At 35.3% G+C, this 24,317-nt stretch overlaps 1 protein-coding gene across 2 annotated transcripts in view; it reads right to left on the minus strand.

Annotated features, from left to right (window-relative positions):
* The window catches only part of LOC148950047 (uncharacterized), a 505,353-nt gene that overhangs the window by 45,565 nt on the left and 435,471 nt on the right, over positions 1-24,317 (minus strand). Inside the window, exon 1 of one of the 2 annotated variants that reach the window (XM_089092088.1) lies at positions 11,997-12,204. The exons of the other annotated variant lie outside the window; for it this stretch is intronic. Coding sequence (XP_088948214.1) covers positions 11,997-12,154 — 158 coding nt within the window. The 5' untranslated portion in view covers positions 12,155-12,204. Of the gene's footprint in view, positions 1-11,996; positions 12,205-24,317 lie in introns of those variants that run through there. 2 annotated transcript variants of the gene reach the window in all.

The following is a 24,317-nucleotide window of genomic DNA, read 5'->3' on the forward strand; positions in this document are numbered from 1 at the left end:
TGAATGTAACCGAACTGAAAACCGTGAATGTTACTTCTGTAGTGGAGAGCATTCACAGAATTACCAATGCCCTGCAAAAGAGAAGATCTGCAGTAAACTGCAGAAAACCCAACCATTTTGCACGTGTCTGTTGTAGTAGCAAAAAGATTATGAACATCATGAGTTCTGAATGTGAACAAACTGATGAACTATTCATCCATCAACTAATGATGGATAAAGCTGATGACTAGCTATATGCTAAACGAAGAACCGCCAACCAGTTCAGTATGAAATTTAAGATTGACACAGAGACACAAGCTAGCATCATTACCAGACTGATGGAGGAAAGACTGAATCCAAAACCTGCAATCCACCCTACAAGCCACATTTTTAAAAGCTTTTTTGGTCAGACTATTCCTTTTATGGGGACATTTAAGATTGATTGTGCCTACAAAGAAAATGATAGTCAACCCATAGAGTTTTATACTTAGTCTTCAGTCTGGATGTCTTCTTTTCTGATTCGTAGTCTTCAGTCTGGACAGTACAGCACTAATAAGATACTCACAAAATTTTCTGACCTATTTGAGGGAGTTGGGAAAATAGAAGGTGAATATATAATAATCCTCAAAGAAGGTGCAAAGCCATCCACTCAGCCCACAAGATAAATCCCCTTGAGTCTTAGGTCCAGAGAAAAAAAAATACATCGTATGGAGAACCAAGGACTCATCAAGAAGATGACCCATCCAACTGATTGGGTGAACTCAGCTGTGGTTGTTGAGAAACCAGCTGGAACCTTGAGAGTCTGTTTAGACCCTCATGATATCAACAAAGCCAAAAAGAGACCCCACCGTCCCAAGCCAGCTTTTGAAGAAGCTGTGCAGAAGCATGTAGACGCTAAGTACTTATCAAAGATAGATGCCTGGACAGTAAACTGGAACTTAAGTCTTGATGACGAATTATCTGAACTGACTATGTTCTGAACTCCATATGGGCGGTACAAATTTAGACATATACCCATTAGGCTCAAGTCGGCACAATATGAGTTCCAACCCCACATAGAAGAGACATTCAGCAACAGTAATTTCAGATGAAATGATCATCTTTGGTGTATCTGAAGAGGACCATGACGGATATCTTCAAAACAAAACTTTTCAAAAAAGAGAAAGGATGTCAAGCTTAACAAAGGCAAGTGCATCTTCAAATCAATTTCGATGCTTTACTTTGGACACATCATTTCAGAAACGGAATCCATCCAAACCCTAAGAAAATCTGAGCAATAGAGGAAATAACGTCACCCAAATCCCAGGAAGGACTACAAACAGCCCTTGGGAAGTTAAACTACCTTTCAGGCTATATCCCAAATTTGTTGAGCCTCTTATGACCTTAGCTAAGGAGAAGGTGACAACTACAGTGAATACTGCAACTGATCAGATTACTATTTCAGTGTAGGTTAGCCCATAAAAGATTCATACACATGAAAAATCATTTGAAAAACTTCTCTTGGACTCAGCACACTGCAATTCTCTTGATGCCTCAGCATCCGAGGCATCTGGCAGGCAGAAAATGCTTGGGAGGCTGAAGTAATAGCAGAGGATTTAAGAGTGCTTGAACAAAGATAGAAAGAGAAAAAGGAAAATCTTGAGAACAAAAGAGGAAAAGTAAAAAAGAAGATGCCCAAGCAGAAAAGAAAAAATGATCTTTCCAGTGAAGACTCTGACATCTCATTGGACTCCTCATCTGACCAAATGGACATCTGTTATACTGTTGACAGTGAGAATGAAGAAGATCAAGGAAAGAAGCTAAATATATATCTAAATGAGTACTATGATCTTACATACTATACCAAATGTGATCAACAAGGCCAGTATATTGGAAGGGTGCTTGATTTTCTGATGAAAATCTTGTTTGTATAAAATATCTTTGCTGCCTGAGCCTTGCTGACTATTCATGACAGGCCAAAACAATAATGGCAATTGCAAAATTGAAGAAGAATGCATCTTTCCCAGACCATTGAAGCTTTCTGGAGCTGGTCCCATCATTCCAAATCTGGCATGTGATCAGCTTGTACAAGAATTACACTAGGGCCTGCAAATGATCAAAAGTTTGCTTTCTTGACTCCCTCTGATATTAAATGAAATAACTTTGTTTCCTTAAAAATTCCTCTTTATCCACTAGAAATTCCAAAAGTATTTATTCTCTGATACTAATTGAAATAACATTTCCCCTCACATTATTTGCAGTATGGTGTTACCTTACTGAAGTATGGTGTTATCATATTTACATTAAAAAAAATACCATTCTCACAGACTTCTTCTATGCATGGGGTAAAACCAACACTGTCAGAATTACCCCATGATAAGCAGGGAACCTATGTTCTGCTCTGGCACATATAAACTATTACTAGGAATTTTTCTTTTGTAAGATTTTCCAGTACATAGTGGTATCCTCTATCATGTCTTGGGGTGACCAAATTATCTGTGCATGCATAGAATTTACCTGGGGGTGTCAGATTTACCCCAGACTAGGGAGTAAATTTGACCCCCCTGGGATGGGTTACTTTGGTGCAGTAACTCACGGAAACAAGAAAACTTGCAAACTTTCTGGATTGTGAAGAATATTGCTAGCCTGACCAAGAGCATCATCAAATAGCTTTAATTATGTCAGCAGCTCCAAGACAATTTTGGGACCAAATTAAGCTGAAAAAAACTCAATAAGAGATTGGACTTACTCAAAATAACCCTATCTCTATGGCCATCACTTCCAAGTTATCAGTGACCATAAATCTCTGGAAACAATCCTCAATCAGCCAATCAAAAATTCATAGCCAAGACTTCAAAGAATGCTGTTACGTCTACAACCCTAGGATTTCCGTATAGGGTTCTGTTGAAAATGAACTGTCTTGTCATTCCATACAGCATGCAAACTACTGTATTGAAAAGCATCCATGCTTCACACCTAGGTATAGAGAAGACAAAAAGCAGAGCCAGATCAGTCATTTTCTGGCCAAAAATGAATTAGGCAATAGAAGATTTGTTAAGAAGTGTGATGTGTGCGGCACTTATTCTACAACAATTGCAACAGAACCCTTGCTTCAGCACTGTATTCCCAGATACCCATGGGAGCATGTTGGCATTCATATATTTTACATATCCAGGAGACCATGAAGACAACAAAATAAAAAACTGACCTCAAGCTAGCTCTCCTTGAGTACCACAACACACCAGCTGATGGTCTAGCTTCCCCATACCAGCTGCTATTGAGTAGAAATTTGAGATCCCTAGTGCCCTGCCCCATTGACCTATGCAGGAATTCATATCTGTAAGGAATAAAGAAAGAGAACAACAGAAACTCTATTATGATCAGCATACCAAAAGCCTTACACCACTGCAGATAGGCCAACAACTTCAAGTACAGTCCAGCAATCAAACCTGCAACAATCCTCTGAGAAGCAGATGTTCCACAATTGTATGTAGTACAGACAAAAGCAAACTGACAATACCACATGAATAGAAAGCACTTGAAAGTTGTGAATACATATGAAAAATATTCTGATTCAAAAACTGACAGCTCATCAGTATATGATTAATGGCATCACTGTCTGGACTTGGGCAAAATATTTCAGCTATTCATTCAAACAGTAATATTCAAAGTTAAAAAAAAAACAAGATTCAAATCCATAAAATAGCCTACATGGAAACACCTAAATCACTGACATTGTAGGGGAAAGGTATATCCAAATACCAGGTCTTTGACTAGACAGATATTCTTGGTCAGGATTTTTTTGAAGCCAAGAATTGTAAGACTGTTTGACAGCTCATTTCTAAGGACTATATATTGACACATCCAGTGGTTGGAGGCAATATGAACAATGAGGCAAGAATGTGCAAAGGTGGATCCCTATTTCATTGCAAAAATTAATAGTTTGAATTGAAGTTGAAATATGGCTTCTATGATTGTCAAGCCATACTAGGACAGGATTTTCTAAAGTTGCATTGACTTGCTTCAGAAGATGTTGAATAGGAGGGGGGGGAGGGGACGACCCCCTAATGTCTTGGGAATTTGGTAAAAAAAAAGAATTGGAAGAATCATGGCACAAGTACCATGATTTTTCTGACTTTGTAAAAAAAAAATTTTTTGGTTAAATAAAGACCAACAAAATACTGACATATCATCTACAAAACTCTTGAACTTGGCCAGTAAATTGCAGCAGTTTTACTGATACTAGCCACAATTTTACAGATGGTGCCAAAATGTTGTATTTATTTACATAGAGAGCACAAAAACAGTGACATGATATACTAAATCTTAATCTTGCTCAGTAAATGCAGGGGGTTTTACTGACTCATGCAGTCATTTTATGTACTGTATTTAAAATGGACATTAAGCTAATTATTGATAAAAAAACAGTTGGTAAAAATGACCACCCAGTTGGTAAAATTCCTTGCCCCCCCCCCCCCAAAAAATTTAGCTAGTAATAACCCTGGAATAGACAAGTAAAAATTCTCTACTGTCATCTAACCTCTTCAAAGTGTAAGACCAACATATCCAGGGGGGGGGAATCTCAAAATATCCTTTCAAGCAAAACATTCTAGTATCATGTACCAACCTTAAGCAGTAACAGATAAAACAAACAACATGCAGAATTAAAAATCTTTCCTTTCTTTGGTCAGTGAGGAGTAAACCCAGACACTTGCAATTTATTTGGAATAGCCCCGAGACTATTGTTTGGAATTCCCCCAGATGGACAAAGGAAAATTAAATGGCAATTGTGGTCTAGTGGGTTAGCCAGTAAACATGAGAATCACGCCACAGAGAATACAAATAGAAACCTATATACCTGCAAGAATTCAGAATTATAGTTGTTTCAATTAATGGAAATACATGTTACAAACCTGCTATGTTCTAATTTTTAGCAAGAGCTGAAAAAAAAACTTCACAGATGAAAAAAAAACTTTTCAAACTGATTATAAACTTATGCCTTTTTTTGTGCAACATGGAGGCCGTTTACAATGAATTATTTTGATATTTAAATCCTCTCCCTTGCTGGTACACTCTTTAAAATAATTTCAAAAATCATTTAAGTAAAGTATGCACTCAATCACACAGAGATAGATTACTGAAAAGATAACTGGTTTATTATAGGAGATACAGGGTATGACTAGATTGAAGTTAGGGCCAGATTTAAAGCTTTGATGCTTTAATGTCCAAGCATTTTCGCCACTCCAAATTCATACCATAGGAGGGAGGGTCTATTTTCCCTAAAAAGATAATCTTTATGATGACAATTCTTATTCTATCACAAAATAACATCACTTATGAGAATAATTTGAGAACCAAATATTTGTATGTTAAGAGTGTTAAGTAATTTAAATAAACCAACAGGGTACTGGAAATACTTTGATTAATACCTTATATTTATTGGAAATAAATCTAATTCATTGGTAGATAGCAACACATAAATCCATGTGTGCATGTATGCATTGTCTCATGCTAAGCTGAAAGAAACCAACAAAAAACTAGTTCTACAATGTGTCAATAAATGAACAATTTGAGTGTTCAGGGGTATTTCATACAAGTGCCCATTACTTTTTAAGAAGAGCTATTTATCTTCAAAGCCAATTGATAAAGCCTTCCTCCTTACTTTTTTTGTGCAAAGGTGTCTATGAGGTCATCATACATTATCTCTTGAGTCAGCCTTCCCTCAATAGTGAGTAGGGATAATGATGTCAATTTGTTTATTGGAGCTTGATTTGTTGATTTGGCTTATTGAAGATCTTAAGTAGTTCTTCACCCAAAAAAGGGTGGGTCTTTCTCCTGTCCAGTTTGTGCCAGGCACACTAAGTTACTGTTATACTTTCTAGTTTTGTTTCCTTTTTATACTCACTGTATACTATTTTCAATAAATATAGGTTGCCTTAAAAAAAACAAAGAAATGTTGCTGTTTTTGTTTTAATAGGCATGAATAGGCAATGCCATTGCATTGTCTCTGATCTTGAATAGCTGTTGTTCATGCAAGAAGGGTAGGCTATGTAGATCCCTGAGATTTAGAAAAACCATTCTGATATTGAAAACTAATTTATAGCTGTTTTTACAAATGACAAACAAGACTTTTTGCAAAAATTGCCAGTCATTTGAGAACAAACTGATTAGTAAAAAACCAGTATCCAATTGAGTAAAATTATGTAAGACTAAAACCCTCACATTTTGTTGCCAAGGAGGAATTGAGAAGAATTGTATATATCAGAGAAAACCTAATAATCTAAGCTATACATTAATATAGTTATCATTAAAGTTATTTAAGATCAAACAGTTGAAATTATTAGTGTATTGACTTATCTACAGGGACGTTTTTTTGGAAATGCCAATTATCATATTTTGTTAAATGTATACTTTTAGTGTATCAGTTTAGTTCACATGTTAATAGAAAACCGATTTTCTTTTGATTCTAGAAATGTAACTTTTATAGCTTGATGTTTATTCTATAAATCACAAATATTAAATATAATTTTGTCTTTTGAATTGCTTGTCAAAACAGAGACCACATTTTTAATTTATGCTGACAAATTATTGATTAAAATTTGACCAAGAACACAGAGTTTCTGTTACTGCTCTCCAAGGCTGTACCCAGGATTTTTTTTTTGCAGAGAGGGTTTTACTCATTTTTTTTTGGGGGGGGGGGTACACAAAAAGTCTTGAAAAATGAATACAAAATTTGTTTATATCCATTTTTGTTATATTTGTACAAGTCAGACAAACATTTTGTAGGGACGTTCAAACCCCCTTACCCCCCTCTCTGGGTACAGTCTTGCTGCCCTCACATTGCCTCATGCTGTAGTAAAATAGGGGTGGTCCAAAAACCCATTGCTATTTTTCCAGAATTCTAAAGAAAAGTGGGTAAATTTTTTGTTATTCATATTGTTGACTAATGAATAAAGTAAACATACCACTCAATGGGATAAAAGTTCTTCTATATCTTTCAGTGCAAACTCTTATTGGGGCAAGAAGGGAGATTTTTGTTGACACAGAACGCAGCAGGCGGGGTCAAAGGGGTGAACATTGACCAGGGAAAAGTGGAGTTGTTTGAGGGTTATGAAGGGCATTGTTAGCAAAACGCAAGATAATTTTTGCTCTCCTTTCCTTAAGGGTTACAAGATTAGCTCTCCTAAGAAGGGAAATATAAGGAACTTTAACCTCATTGAAGATAATTCTTAGGCACCTTTTTTGGACTGCCTCTATTTTGTCCGACAATTCAATGGATATAACAGGATGCCAAACAGGACAGGTGTACTCAAGGATTGGGCGTACAAATGACAGGAAAATCCTCAAACAGTGCGATTTAGGGCATTCAAAATTTTTAAGAAGTTTAAGGAGGGAAAATGCAGCATTTGCACGTTTTAAGATGTAATTAATATGACAATCCCATTTTAAGTCGCTTGAGATGGTAATGCCCAGCAATTTCATAGTGGTAACAGACATTTCAGGGGGGATTGGGCAGGAGAAAGAAGGAGGACTTTTAAGGAAATTAATAGTAAGAACAGTTGACTTTCATAACATCAGTAAGAGCTTTGGCTGATATCGATTCAAAGATATCCATTGGGTTGCTTTTTGAATTTTTGGAACATGTCTCTAAGACAGATCATCAACAAATTTCCATCTATCCAGAAAATAAACACCGGTAAACAAGGTTATTTATCATTGTAAGAAATAAAATTGGACCTAAGAGGGTTCCTTGGGGCACACCATTATAAATTGGGAGGGGATCAGAATATACATATTGTGGTGGATTAAATCAAAAGCTTTTTGCAAGTCAACAGCAATAACATTTAGCCAGGTATTGCGTTTTTTGAGTGTTTTGCTTATTGTGTCCATAAGGTGAATAAGATAGTGGGTAGTAGATGTAGAGTGTAGGTTTTCAAATTGTCTTTGGTCAACATTAGCAATTATCTTTACTTTCAACCACTCAGCTAAAAAGCTTTCATATAACTTCGAAAATACTGGAGTAAGAGTAGTGGGACAGACACCATCAAAATCTTGATTGTTATCTTTCTTTTTTACAGGAGTAATAAAACCTAATTTCCAACAATTTGGAAATTTACCAGTAGAGGTAATTTCATTAAAAAGTAAGGACAAAGGCTCTGAGAGATTTTCTGCAAAGGCTTTAGTTAGTACAATGCCTAGTGGCCATCTACTACACTTTTTAATGTTCTTAATTTTTGCCTCCACATCCGAGGGAAAAATAACGGGAAAATTGAGGGAGCACAAATCATAAGGAGTGTCAAAAAAAAGGGGAGGGAGGTTCTGAACTATGGAAGAAAGAAACCTGTTCAGATCATTGGCTGTAACTAAAGGGTCTTCTTGGAAATGGAAATCTATATTATTATATGTTTTCCCACAAATTTTCTTTATTCTATTATACCATTGTTTTGGTTTTGTAGAAAATAAATCCTGGACTTTGCATTTGTAATATGAAGAAGCAGATTTACGTATTTCTTTTTTTATATGTTTACGCAGTGAGTTTGCTTTGAATGTTTTACCACTCTTTAGTAGATTCAATTTAATTCTAATTAATTTTTTCAATTGAGTAGTAATGTATGGTATGTCATTAGAACATGTTTTTACTTTTTTCACAGGGAAGGAATTTATGTAATTTGTTTTAATCAGATTTTGGAATTCAGAGACTTTAAAATTAATGTCATTTTTTCTTTTGAGAGACAGCCAGTTTTCATTGGTAATCCAAGATCCAAATGTGTAAAGGCCATCATTGGAAATTGGGCGATAAGAGAAATCAGTAACAGAAAAAGTATGATTAAAGCTATTGAGAGGCTTTTTTAATAAACAAAAATGGTAACTTCCTCCTAACAGGGGCAATGGGACAGGAGGGGCATAGAAAGCCTGCATATTGGTGCAAATCAGATCAAGGGTTGAATTTCCTTTTGTTGTTGGTATTTTTACTATTTGTTTTAAGTCTAGGGAACTACAAAGGGAATTCAACTTCAGGTCATTAGCATCACCTACTAAGAAAATACCAGCATTTGGGAATTTGCAAAGGACAAAGTCGGCACTACTATGGAGTTGTTGGTAGAATTGCTGTCTTTGTGCAGCATTTTGATTTGGGGAATAATAAAAGCAGCAAAACCCAATCAAATTAAAAGGGAATGGTAAAACTTTGGGTCTTACACTTATTACCCAAATGATTTCATCATAATCTGAAAGGTTGGGAGTATGAATTAATTTAGGAAAGAGATAATTATTTACAAATAATAGTATTCCACCTCCCTTTTTACCTAGGGGGTGATCATGAGGATGAAGTTTTATGAATTGGGAGTAGTTATTCATTTTGAATAAATCAGGGTTCTGTACTTGGACCTCAGTTACAGCAATTACATCAATTTTGTGTACTTGACAGAGGGCCTCAAGCTTGATCAATTTGTTGAAATTCAGGCTTTCAGCATTTGTAACAAGCAACTTTGGGAAAGTAAAATGGTTACTAAAGGGGGCATTTTTTGTTTGTTAATTGTGGGAGACAGTGAGGGGTGGGAGGAACGTGGATCTGGGAGAGGAGAGGCTTAAACTTCACAGGATTAAACTTCTGGTTGGGTTGAGCAAGGAGGGTTTGAGAGAAGGGGGCCACATCTTTTAAACCTGGGTCCCTCTTGTCTGATAATATTTGGGAGGGAAATAAGATGGTGGTGTTTTCAGGGGGTACAACTTGGGAGGGGTTAACTGGAGTGTTAAGAGGGAAGGGATTTTTCTGGGAATTGGAGTTTTTTCTGGGTGGTAAAGGTGGAAGTTTTTTGAGTGAGCAGGGTGGATTTGGGATAAAAAAGGAAGAATATACACTGATAAGCTAATTTTACTAATTGAATGAAGAGGGCTCCACTTGTGGGTTGATTGGGAACTTGTAACTATTTTCATATTAAAAGTTTTACTGTGCCTGGCTATAGAACAATAATCCGTTTTTCAAATGTAATAACATGTACTTAGTTTCAAAACATAGGCCACTTTGAAATTTATGGCAGGGTTTGGAATGGGAAAGGGAGCAATAATTGTTGTTACAGTGACCAGTAGTTAAAAAAGACATACAAGGGTGAACAAAGGTACAGTCACTCTTTTCTATACACTTGTTGGCCAAGTGAAATTGGCAGGCAATAGAATTCTTCCCTGATTTGGCTTCAGGAACCAATTTACTAATAATACTCAAGTTGTCACTGACCTCTGAATCTGGAATATTGGCTGAGTTCACACTTAAATTGTCACTGACCTCTGGATCTGGAATACTGAATGAGTTCTCATTTAAGTTGTCACTGACCTCTGGAACTAGGTCACCAATTAAATTCATTTTTGAGTTGATACTCGCTTCATTAATATTCATGTGTTGGGAGTTGTTGCTTCTGGATTGAATTGTAGTTGGTTTCAAATTAGTGATTTGTTGACTTGTATTCACAGACTTAAGTGTGTTCTTAATTATATTCCCCCTAAGATCAATGAAAGTAGAAATTTTGTTGGTAATGAACTTGAGTTTTTTTTTTCAGCACTAAGAGGGAGGGGAGGGAAGGGTCATATAGGGGGTTGGAATCACAATTGCCACAAGGAAAATTTTCAGGCAGGAGGCATCATTAGAAGGCTCACAATTAGATTCAAAATCTGTCTGGGTACTGGCATCTTTAGTTTCTAGCAGAAAATCAGTCTGGCAACTGGTTAAAACTGGTAGGGGAGTAGTCTGACACTCACTTTGGGCTGCAATGAAAACTTTACCATCCCTTTGGCAAGGCAGGGCAAGGAGGACAACATGATATCATCAAAAATTTCTTTCAAGGAAGAATTTATTTCTGACAATTGACATTGTGGGGTATCACTAGCTTTTGAAGAATTTATTCCTGAAAATCGGCATTGTGGGGTATCATTAGCTTTTGAAGAATTAGGGGTGGAATATTCTTGAATTTTGGTGGTGTTTTGTTTTGAGGAACAATCCAAACATATCCAGTTCTTATTCCACTGGGAACATTCTATCCCCACACATTGCTCATGAATGGAAGAGTTGCAAGTACTACATACCAGGCAATAGATTGTTGCCCTTAATCTACACTCAGGACACACTCTCTTAAAGTCCTTTGGTTGTCCTTTAGTCATTTGGTTGATTAATGGGTATATTTGGCTGATGGATATAAAGGGTTAAAAAGTTCAATTTACCTGATGGCTGGTGACAAAATCTGGAAGGTAAGTCACAGTTAATCACCTTTGTCACTGAATTGGTTGTCCTTTAGTCATTTGGTTGATTAGGCCTAATATAAAGGGTTAAAAAGTTCAATTTAGCCTACCTGATGGCTGGTGACAAAATCCGGAAGTTAAGTCACAGTTAATCAACTTTGTCACTAAATTGGTTGTCCTTTAGTCATTTGGTTGATTAATATAAAGGGTTAAAAAGTTCAATTCACCTGATGGCTGGTGACAAAATCCGGGAGTTAGGTCACAGTTAATCAACTTTGTCAATGAATTAACTGAGTTTAATATGGAAAGGCATTAACCAAATAGATGTTAACAGGTTGAACTCTGGTTGAAGAGTTCTGATTGAATATATAGGGGTGGGGTTAAAATTCATTTCCAACAAAAATATTATTATATTTGGAGAGAGCATAAAAAAAAGCATTGAGTGGTATATTCACTTTATTTGTAAGTCAATAATATGATTTGGTAAAAATTTACCCAAAGTGGTCTTTCCCAAAAAGAGGTCTTTTACCCTATTTAAACAGAGCATAGTCTAGCCTACATATTGACAATACTTTTATTTTAGGCCTATTAGCTTGAGATGTTTCCTTCAAGAGAGGGCTTCCATAAAAAAGCTACTCAGTCAGTCCTTTCAGCCCTAGAATAAGGAAATGCTTGATGCCACTTTTCCAGGATTGTTTTAGGCCCTGAATTCCTTCCTGAAAGTTCCTATCACCTAATAAGGTCACTTTACAAGTTAGCTTTAAGCCCCTCAACTACAACTTTACCCATATTATAGTGTCAGTTCCTACCATTTCTGGCTCCTTTCTTTAGAATGACTTCTTTTAGGTAATCTAAAGGAGCAGCAGCTTTCACTCCTGACTTCATTCCAAGAATAGAATTTCCTTAATTTTCCTTCTTTGATTTCAAAAGAGCTTGGATCATTTTTTCTCTCTTCAAGAAACACCATCCTTTGTAGTTCAAATGGTTGTATATTTCTCAGATCATTCTGAATTTTGATTTTGATGTACACGCTTTTTTCTATCCAATCTAGGCTTAAAAGCTAAGCTAATTTTAAGGAGATGGCAACAAGCGTTAACAATGATCTCAAACGTCTTTCTGTAAACATTTCTTTCTTTATTGTTCTACAAGAACAGAACATATTTAGCACTTTACTGCAAAAAAACACATTTTCAATTTTTCACTTTTTTCCCTTCAGTCAATCAAAAATTCCTGTAAATATCAGCAAATGTATTTCATCCACGGTCATTTATTTGTTTTTTTAGTAAAGTGCAAATTCTGTTCTGGTCTTGAGAAGGTTTGGGGGTTTTCAGCACAACTCATGTTAATTTTGCTTGTTTTGAATTTGACTCGGTTTTTTATTGTAATTTCTGTTTGTTTTGGGCTTCATTTATTTGGTAATAGGGAATTGTGGTAGTTTTACGCTTGGAAGATTTCTTCTTTTATTTCTGCTCATTTTTGGTTTAATGGAGCTCTTCATTTTTCTTTGAAAACTTTTTTTGTGGAAAAATTTTTCTAAATTAATCTCTGTTTTTTTTATTGACATAGCCTTTTTCATGGAATTTTTTTATTTATATACAGTTTTAATACAGTTTGTGGTAACAAACTCTAAGTAAGGAGCAACCCGGCTCAATAGTAAACAAAACCCTAAAAGACGGAATTTTGATACCAATAGATACATCAAAATAGTCAGATTGCTATGCTAATTTCAAATATATAAGTTTCATCAAATTTATACGGACCCATCAAAAGTTACAAGCCTGAGAAAATTTGCCTTATTTTCGAAAAAAGGGAGAAATATTCCCTAAAAGTCATAGAATCGTTATGAAAATCATACCATAAGATTCAGTGTATCACAAAAACCTGCTGTAAAATTTTTAAACTCCTATCTGCAAAAATGTGGAATTTTGTATTTTTTGCAAGAAGAAAGATCACGGATGCAAGTTTATTTGTTTTTGTTTCCCCAGGGGTGATCATATCAACTAAGTGGTCCTAGAATATTACAAGAGGACTCATTCGAACGGATATTTAAAAGTTCTAGTGCCCGTTTTAAGAAACCAAGAAAAATCGGAGGGCAACTGGGCCCACTCCCACGCTCATTTATCCCCCAAAGTCACCCGGTCAAAATTTTTAGATATTCATTTTGTTCAGCATAGTCGAAAAAGCTAATAACTATGTCTTTGAAGATGAGTTAATCTCCCGAAGTCCCGGAGGAAGGGCTGCAAGTTATGAACTTTGCCCATTGTTTAAAAATGGTATTGGTTAAATTTTTTTCTTTTTTTTACCCACTATTAATCATAAAAAAGTGGAATAACAAAAGAGAGTAAAAGGAAAACACATAGAAAACAAACATATACAGAACAAAAAAACAATATTAAATATAAGAAATAACAACAATACAAATCAGAATAATCGCATGAGAGGATGAAAAGGACCTAATAATAATAATAATTTATGTTTACCAACTAACACGGTGGAACAGTGGAGTAACAAAAACGAAAGAAAAAAGAACGAATGCAAAAAAAAAAAATCCTTTGACCATATTAAATATAAAGAACAAGAAATGTAAATCAGAACGATCGCACATGATGTAAAGGACCCAACCACTTGCAGACCTCTTCTTTTAACTTGGAGTCCAACTTATTATATGACGTCAATATTTCAATTGCATTAAACATTTGGATAATCTTACGATTTCTGTACCAACGAGGCAAACACAAAAGATATTTACAATAACGGAAGTACAAAACCTCTAATATCCTGCATATCGCCAGTATTAAAAAATGGTCGTAAACCTGATAGAAAAAAATGGAATGGTCCCAATATGTAGAATAGAGTTTAGCTTAGGCTTTACGAGAATATTGGCCATGATTTGGGACAATTTTAGCATAGCCTCCTTTAAGCTTATTCTTAATATCTGCAAGTAGACTATCACGGATAGCTGAAACAGAAGAGCAGATACAAATCCCAAGCCAACGCAGCGCAGGAACCAGCTTAACTGAAAAAGAACTACAACTCAAATCACTACTTGGGGTTTTAGCATTAAAAACTAAATATTCACATTTTTCAGCATTAAGCATGAGGCCAATTTTTTCAAAAAGCTTAAAAACAAACTGGGTGGGCTTGGCTAGGGTGAATTTTGAACGGTTAATAAGTAATAGATCATGTGCATGTGCAATACAAGATAAATAAGTTAGGCCCGTAAAACACGACGGAAAAATACGAGAAAGCACAGGGTATAAACAAGCATTAAAAAGGTATGGTCACAACCCCTCCCCTGCCTAAGTCCAGACCGAATAGGAATACTACCAAAAAAGGTCTCTTCTGACCGGAGTCGGACATATGAATTTGCATACCAAAAACGAAGGACATATATAACAAATGAATTCACTCCAAGCTGGGTAAGAGAATACCATAGTTGGCTGTGACAAATCGAGTCAAAAGCTTTTTAGATATTTAACGTACATAAATGTACTTCAGATCAATCTTTTGTGCTTGAATTAATAAAGAAGTAAGAATTCGATGCGCATGTTGGCATCCTATATATGGTTTAAACCCAAATTGATTCGACAAACAATCAACTTTTGAAGAATTTCAGGAAGGAGGACATATACAAAAACTTTGCTCAACGAACAGGCTAACGCAATAGGTCTACATGATATGTAATTAGTCGAATCTTTTTCACGTTTAAGAATCAAAGTGACGCTCCTGCACAAAAAAGAATCAGGCACCAAAGACGTCCATAAACAAATTTGAAATAATAACTGCAAACGATAAATCAATTCTTTTGAATCAATATGAAGGTGAAAAACACTAATACCATCAATATCACTCAATTTAGATTTTAAATTCTTAACATAACGGATCACACGATCAACAGAAACGGGAGGCACATGACCTTGGGAAATTCTTGCAGGTAATACATAAGAACAGAGGCTAGCAACTGAGAGTGAACCGCATAATTCATAATATTAAAAATTTTGTTATAATGATTAATCCAAGAGGCACTAGGGATATGATTGGCAGCAGGAGGTGAATCAAATTTCGTAACATTGATCACTTTTTTCCACGGACTAGAAGTCTTCGGAAGTTCCGCACCATTGTACCTTACTTTTCAAAGATAACGTTTAAATTCCAACTTCGTTTTCTGTTTAATGTAAAAAAGGTGACCCCTTAAAGGGCGGCAACTCGCTACCAAAATTCTAAGCCACAATTTTGCACGACTTTTTACAATTTTTAAACCAGGGTCAGATTTCCATATTGAACTTCTAGCATGAAACTTAAAACGGCAAATCGGGACGGTCACTTTTTCAGCTTTTTTCAGACCGGAAATAATCTGACTGTAATATATACTGAGCTGAACTCGAGCTTGTGAGGATACAATACTGGTACATAGCAAATTAAATGGAACTTTAATCGCAGACAAAAGAAGAGCAAGGGTTGATAGATATAGGGGCCAATCCGCTTTATTCCGGTCTCTTTTGGTTATCCAGTTTTGATAATTAGTAGGCTACAAAAGGTTTGTTCAGCCCGATTCGTATTAATGGTGATAGTGGCTGAAAGGGGCAGATGGTCATAATCACGTTCATCCTGGTCAATGTGAATATCGCTAATATAAACACCAGAAGAAACAACACAGCGATCAATAACAGACAATGAACCGCTATCATGTTTATATTAATGGGATGCATCTTTATCCAAAATTCGATAGCAACTAGGTAGCAAATCCAAAAATAAATCAGCCCGTGCTGAGGTAGAGTTTATATTGCCTAACTGGATCCAATGCAACCCATTGCTCTCAACACCAATAAGAAGTCTTTAGCGATGCACATACTTTAGTATGCTTTGTCAGAGAAGAAAAGGATCTTTGGTCGCACGATAACACACGTGTTATCGTGAATAACGCGTGTGTTTGCACCAGCAGTAGAATACCATGTATTTAAAATACAAGATTCTTTCCTTCTAAATATGATTCGGGCAGAAATTAAACGTTCCCTAATTGAGTTCAAATACCGCTTCCATGAATCTAAATTTTTAATCAGCAAAAAGAGAAACGGTGTTCTATCGTCAGTAAAACAATGACGCTAGTCGTTCAAATTTCGCTAAGATAATTGTAGCAAAAAAAATGCTATGCACAACATTTCTAAGGAAGTTTAAAAGGCAAAAAAATCGTGTGAACGCCTGAGTCATCTGAAAAATCTTAAAGAATTCATTGGACGAGAATTCGCGTCCTTGGGCCACGTGAGCCATTGGCAAGCCAGTCCTTACAGCGCAGGACGAAAGAACTGCGTTTGGGAGTGGGGTAAATGTGCCTTTTTAATTTTAATCTCTATCCAGATTTGAAGCGATTAGTACCTTATAACTAGAGAGATTCAGACGAATTTATTGTATTTTGGTCACTATTACTGCCATAGAAGTGACCTTTTCCTGTGCGACTAAGCACGTAATTTCAATAAATCTATTGTCTTTTTATCTGTGTTTATTTTATTTATATGTCTTCGTCTAGTCCAATAATAGGTAATTAGTTCGTAAGTCTCCAAGGTAAATGCTCCCAAAGAAATCTGATCTCTAGATAGCCTGAGAAGAAGAGGCCACACTTTTTTCATCCCTACAAGCACCAAAAGCTGTCACCGCCACAGCTTAGAAAGAGTTTCTAACCCCTGCTAGCCTATAAGAAATTGCATCTTTTAAGTAAGATCTAATTCTGCTGCGGAAACAAAGCTCTGAGACGTCAAATTTTATAGTTCAATAATTCTTATTTCCTATTAAATTTTGATGGATTAAATCAAATGAAATAATTCCAAGAGATTCGAAATCAGCATTAAAATACAATTCAATTAATATGTACATAAGAGAAATTCCAGCATCCAGCTCAAAAATAAGAAATAGGGAAATAAACCTATGCCATTCATATCTGACTTATTGAGAAAACAGGTTTTTGTTTTGATTAATGAAAATATATTAGATTCAAATACTAATTTTCCTATCACAACCTATGACAAATATTATCTGCAATAAATTTTCATCGGTACAAATGGCGCGTGTCGGTAGGAATTATTTGAATTATTCAACACGGAAGTACAAAAATTAAAACAAAGTACCACGAAGATTTTCGAAGTATTCTTTCAAAGAAATAAATACCGTAGATCTACAGGTCTAATTCCCATCATCGGAGAACTCGCCTCCCAACTTTTTGGTTTAACGACAGAGGAAGACCTAAACGGCCTAAGGGAAAGTGTAAGAAAGTTGAACAATGCCATGAACGTAACATTACACGTTCAAGAGATACAAGCCAGTGTAGCAAATTACCAGAGAGATAAAATTGACATGATATCTAAGAGAATCTCAAAAATTATAAACGTAATGAACTACTTGAGGAATGAAGTGGACCGCGTGGTAATAGACGCGAGCTTAACCATGATTTCACTCGATACAATTACCATGTCATTACTAAATTTGGGGACAGACGTTAGCAAGTTCGAGTTTGCACTATTTGCCCTCACGGGAGGAACCTTGTCCTACGACCTAGTAGATTCTTCTAGCCTAAAATCTATGCTAGACAAAATAAAAACGCACCTAACATTTGGCTTACATTTGCCCATAGAACCAGAAGTATCAAATTTATTCCATTACTATACTAAATTAAAAGTGCACGTAACGGAAATAAATGAACAGCTATTTGCGGTAGTAACAATTCCACTGATAAATCAACAATCCGTCTACGACCTGTACAAAATTTCGACCTTCCCGGCAAACATAAAGAAAACGAATTCATTTATGACTATCACGCCTGAAGCAGAGTACTTGCTTATTGATCAAGATAGACGAAAATACGTCCTAGCCAATCCACAAGACTTAAAAGAGTGCGTACCATTCAAAAAATTAGTATGCCAACTCACGTTACCTATTTACAATGTCAAGTCTGGATCCTGTATGTTAGATATATTTTTGAAAGACACACAACAGCAAGAAACACCGAATTCATGCGAAGCCGTGGTAGGAAGTACTGAACGAGAAATATTCATTCACCTTAGAAATGACCTTTGGTTGTTCTCAGTTCCAAGAGAAACTGTTGGAACTCTGTCTTGTTACAATAATACAGAAAGAATAGACCCAAGTTACAAAACAGAATTACTATTACAAAATGTGGGTACGATAACCATAAAACAAGGGTGTCGACTCGTAACTAAAAAGTCAACCGTCCGAACGCCGTTAATTACGACGAGCACAAAGATAATAAGTCCAAAAATAACTAACTTCAAGGCGATCAACCTGTCGTACACTATTCCCAATAGAGAAAACGAGGAAATAAAAACCTCGGTATGGTCAAAAATAGAAAAGAATAAAGGGACAATAAGACTTACAAAAATAAAAGAACCACTAGATTAGCAAATTCCCCTATTTACAAATGAAGACCAAAGATTAGCGTATGTAGATAATAAATACGGATTGTTCTCGACCAATTTCTGGTGGAACATATTATTGGCCGTATGTTTCGTATTCGCAACTTCCCTGACCATAAGAACCCTATTGACTTTTAATTACGGAAAAGTCCTAAGAATAAGAAGACGAAAACCAAGAAAAGAACACGGGGAAACAGCTGAAATGCTGACGTTAAACCCGGAGCCACATGAGAACGTCTAAGCCAAAAAATAGGGAAGACATCAGAAAACTAGTGGGTATAGAGGTCTCCACTAGTCATTGTTATGTCTTGTTCCCTCATTGTAGTATCGTTTGCGTAAAACTGTGCGGTTATGACGCTGCACATGCGTTTCTTAAACAGCACGGACTTGCGTGAACAATGAAGGCATGAAATAAATCGTAAAATTAGACCTCAAACCTAATAATGTAGGGTAAATTATGTTTATTTAATAAGTATTGAAGAAGTATATAAGCCCTTTATCGATGTGTCCGTTCTCAAAACAAATTTGAAGACATCTCTATTTTAAATTTTTAAATTTTCATTTTGAGTACTAATATTAGTGTAATTATTTAATTCTGTCTCATAGCTTAGAAATTAATATACCCAATTAATGCGCGAATTATTGTATTTGTATTTACTTCAAAAAACTTGTGATTTTGCCTCGTTATTTTCATTACAGGAATTAAATGGCAATTTGGCTATCGAAGATAACAATGAGCTGCCCAGTACAGATACGACCCAGTAGCTTCTATTTTCATCATATCTCAACCAACGAAAAGTACTCACCATAACTCCAGGCAATTTCCATCCCAGCTTTATCTACGAAAACAACCGTTACCTTCGATCATCATTTCTTCGACCATGAACCATATTATGTATCAGGTAACACTATATTTGATCCTCAGAATCAAGTGTTTTAACGAACTATATAATCGCATAAACTCTGAGAAACCCATAGGTCAGTAAAAGATATAAATACGTAAATATCGCTGTTGATACTCACTATGGACCCCAGAATAATTTGACAGTATAGTGATGATATTTGAAGCTAAACGATATTAAACGATATTTGAAGTTAAATGACACTTAAAGACATTTGAAGATATTTGAATTTTTTGCATCGTTTTGGGAGGGATTTTTGTTTTCCTTATCGCAAATCCGTAATATTTTTCCTCCTTTATATTGTTCGTAGTTGCGCAAATCTGTGTTATTTCGTCATCTTAGGTTTTCGGGTTGGATTGTATTATTTTCATACATATTTGCGCTATTTTTTTAACTTCTTTTTATCTCGAACGTTGCATAGTTCTTATTTTTGTTTTTGCAGCTTCAGTGCTTATAATATTCAAATATACTTTATTTCTTCAATATCTCTTTGAATAATTGATTAAATTTCCAATCATGCCACGTGTTTGAAAGACATGAGTTTCAAAATACTTCGACATTTTACCATTAGAAATTTTGTTTAGTCTAATGTTATCTTTTTAACCTCTGTTACGATTTCTTAAGGTAGAAATTTCTTCCCTTACCTTAGCTGGGTAGACCAATCTCTCGTTGTCTACGTCTAATAGTATTCTATTACAACTTAGATAATTTGCCCCTATAATAGCTTCATATGGGAGATTATCGCATATAATGAAATTTGTCATGAATGTTCTATTGTCTCTTTTTAAGTTTAGGAAAATTGACCCTTTTGCATTTAATTTATGACCTATCACGCTTTTTAAATTGGGATTATTAGGGTTCCTCTTTCGTTTGATCTGCGGAGGCAAGATATTAAATACGCAAGAGTTTATGATATTTACAGTAGCTCCGCTGTCAACTAAAGCCGTAAAGTAAACGTTTTCTACACAAAAATCATTAAATATAGGTAACTTGCTACTAATATCATTATAAGAAGGCACAAATATTGTCTTGGACCTATTAAATATTCCTGGCACCCTCTGGGTCCAACTTTTGTTTCTGTGGGGCCCAAAACGTCTCCCTGGGGATTTATTTCATTTGTCGATGCTTTTAATAAATATTCCGGCGTATTAGGTTCCGTAGGCATATTTAAATGATTTAAGTCTCTCTGTCTTCTCCATGTATTATTATGGTAACGTAGATGTCTCGTGTCAGTGCCGTTTGCAGGCGTTGACTGCCAATACCGTTGGCTTACAAAATTTTCATTTCTTGTTGGCAAATTTTCGTGATTTCTATATGGCATTCTTGCATTATATTGGCCTTGGCGAGTAATAGGGTTTTCAAATCGGTAATTAGTTTGCCTGTTGGGGAGAGGGTTATACAATTTTGGTTGGTACGCATTATAAGGTACTGATTGGCGCAATCCCCCCTGGCTTTAGCCTACTGCACGACCGGTGCTGAAATTTGTTCTTCTGAACAAATGGCTACCGTAATTTTCCGTATTACCGACAGCCTTTCTTGGTATGGGATTGGGGACATAGTGGCACTCTCTCGCTATGTGGCCAACACGATTGCAGTTATGGCACCTTATTATTGTAGGGTTAATGGGCTGAAAACGTACTGTTTTCTGCCTAGCGGGTTCTGGCGTTTTGTTTCTTTGTGCTACTGGGGAGTTATCCCTTGAAAAGAAATTGGGTGATGCCTGATCGCCCTTGAAGATTAGGTTCATGTTTGAATTACCTAAGTTATCTTTTTTTTCATTACTATGATTAGCAACCATTTTATCAACTTCGATTAATCGCTCTACCTCGCGGACGGCAAGATCTAACGTCTGAATATTTTTTGATATTACTGCTCTATATAGTTTTGGGGGTAGCCATTGCAAAAAGGTATTTAGAATTACTTTTTCATACAGCTGCAATAAGCCACTTCCGTATTTTGCTTTTAGGGAGATTCGTATGTTATCAATCTGGTCCCTTATATTTTGTGAAACATCAAAGTTCACTGCTCCGAGTTTTACTTTATTTATATACGCGGTTTCTATAAACATCTCGTTGAATGCTTTTTACAAGTCATCAACCGTATTTATTGGCAAGTTGGCGTCATTGCCTATGGTATGTTCGACCTGTTTTAGAAAGGTTAAGGCCTGGCCTCTTAATCGTAGAAGCAGCATATTTTTTAGTGTTCCAACATCTGTTTTTGTCAATTTTACAGACTGGGTCAATTGGATATTAAATTCGTCAATATTTGACTGACCATTGTATTCCGGGATAGATTTTGTAATCTCTATATTTATTGCGACTAACTTTTGCACTATTAGTAATTCACTGAGATTGTCAATATTTTTTTGTGTAGTTTATATCAACATAAAATTTGAATTAGAATTTTTTGGGGTAGGATATTATATCAAATGAGATATATGTGGTTTACTATATTAGTTTTGCGGTTATATGTCTAATTAATATACTTACACATCTTTATCTCTCCAACAATTAAATTCAAATTACAAAGTTTAAATAGCCTAACTAGTTCGCAGTTTTCCTCCAATTTCCGACACGCGCCATTTGTAGCATTGAAGAATTGTTGAAGATATTATTTGTTATGGTTTGTGATAGAAAAATTAGTATTTTTGAATTACTAATAATTTGACAGTATAGTGATGATATTTGAAGCTAAACGATATTAAACGATATTTGAAGTTAAATGACACTTAAAGACATTTGAAGCAGAAATTAAAGACAATTTGAACTTTAACTCTGAGAACACCATCGAGAAGTACAAGATAAACGATATCTAACGATATTTGAAGTTAAAAGATACTTAAAGACATTTGAAGATATTTGAAGCTGAAGTTAAAGACAATTTGAAGTTTAATTATGAGAACCCCTTCGATCAGCACACGATATTTAACGATAGTTAAAGTTAAATGATATTTGAAGACGTTTGAAGTTGAATTTAAAGACAATATATTAAAAGAGTCACCATAGTATGACGACAACCCGTTTCAAAAGGCGCAAATGAACAATTTTACGCAAGAATACATTCTCTATGTGCCTCAAAAATCCTAAAAATGACATGATGAGAAGAAAAACACCAACACCTGCAGTGGGAAGAATCATTTCTCAGTTGACTATTAGAACGATATTTAACGGTCATATCCCAGTTGACTATTAGGGAAAACTTACCTTGTAAAGACAACTAGACTCGAACTGTTCCATGAAGAAACCATAACATATGTGCTTCAAAATTTTTGCCAGGACAAAAGCAGTGAAGGACAGTAATTTACAACAGAAGGGTGTAGTACACTTAGGACGCGAAAGGTGATGAATAGATGTGAAGCTACATTTGTTACTTCCTAATAGCTTTGACAATTTAAAAATCCCAATAGTGGAAGTGTTTTAATGTCATCAGTGAATATGATGAACCAAATATTGTATGTTATAAATCATTCATGTATGTACCACAAGTAGAATTAGGTGTAATATTATCATGTTATTCATTTAACGGTGTGTAGATAGTATGTAGTACGTCATATAGACAGCAAAATCAGAAAAAAAAACTAATATAAAGCAGAATAGTCCCAACCTTATTGGAAATGTAAAAGTAATCAGTGTTAGATATAGAAAAAAAAAAATCTTTATTATATTATCTAACCAATAACCAAAAAAAATATTATTCCGGTATATTAATTTTATATAGGTACAGGTAAAAAAAATATAAATAAAATTTGAAAAAAATTTGTAAGCACTCCTACTGAGCAGTCACTAATGACAGGACGTCATTATTTCACGGGACGAATAATTTGCGACAGCAGTAAAATACCATGTATTTAAAAAACAAAATTTTTTCTTTATAAATATGATTCGGGCAGACATTAACAGTTCCCTAATTAAGTTCAAATACCACTTCCAAAAATCTAAATTTTTAATGGGCAAAAAGAGAAACGTTGTTCTATCTTCAGTCAAACAGCGACGCTAGTCGTTTGAATTTTGCTAAGATAATTGTAGCAAAAAAAATGCAATGCACAACATTTCTAAGGAAGTTTAAAAGGCAAAAAAAATCGTGTGAACGCCTGAGTCATCTGAAAAATCTTAAAGAATTCATTGGACGAGAATTCGCGTCCTTGGGCCACGTGAGCCATTGGCAAGCCAGTCCTTACAGCGCAGGACGAAAGAACTGCGTTTGGGAGTGGGGTTAATGTGCCTTTTTAATTTAAATTTCTATCCAGATTTGAAGCGATTAGTACCTTAGAACTAGAGAGATTCAGACGAATATTTGTATTTCGGTCACCATTATTGTCATAGAAGTGACCAGTTCCTGTGCGACTAAGCATATAATTTCAATAAATCTATTGTCTTTTTATCTGTGTCTATTTCATTTATATGTCTGCGTCTAGTCTAATAATAGGTAATTAGTTCGTAAGTCTCCAAGGTAAATGCTCCTAAAGGAATCTGATCTCTAAATACCTGAGAAGAAGAGGCCACACTTTTTTCATACCTACAAGCACCAACAGCTGTCCCCGCCACAGCTTAGACAGAGTTTCTAACCCCTGCCAGCCTATATGAAATTGCATTTGTTAAGTAAGATCTAATTGCGCCGCGGAAACAAAGCTTTGAGACGTCAAAATTTATAGTTCAATAATTCTTAATTCCTAGTAATTTTTGATGGATTAAATCAAATGAAATAATTCAAAGAGATTCAAAATCAGCATTAAAATACAATTCAATTAATATTTATATCAGAGAAATTACGGCATCCGGTTCAAGTATAAGAAATAAGGAAATAAACC

Source organism: Artemia sp. Qi Xiang Cuo, chromosome 7 (genome assembly GCF_049724085.1).
Source record: "Artemia sp. Qi Xiang Cuo chromosome 7, ASM4972408v1, whole genome shotgun sequence".
Lineage (NCBI taxonomy): Eukaryota > Metazoa > Arthropoda > Branchiopoda > Anostraca > Artemiidae > Artemia > Artemia sp. Qi Xiang Cuo.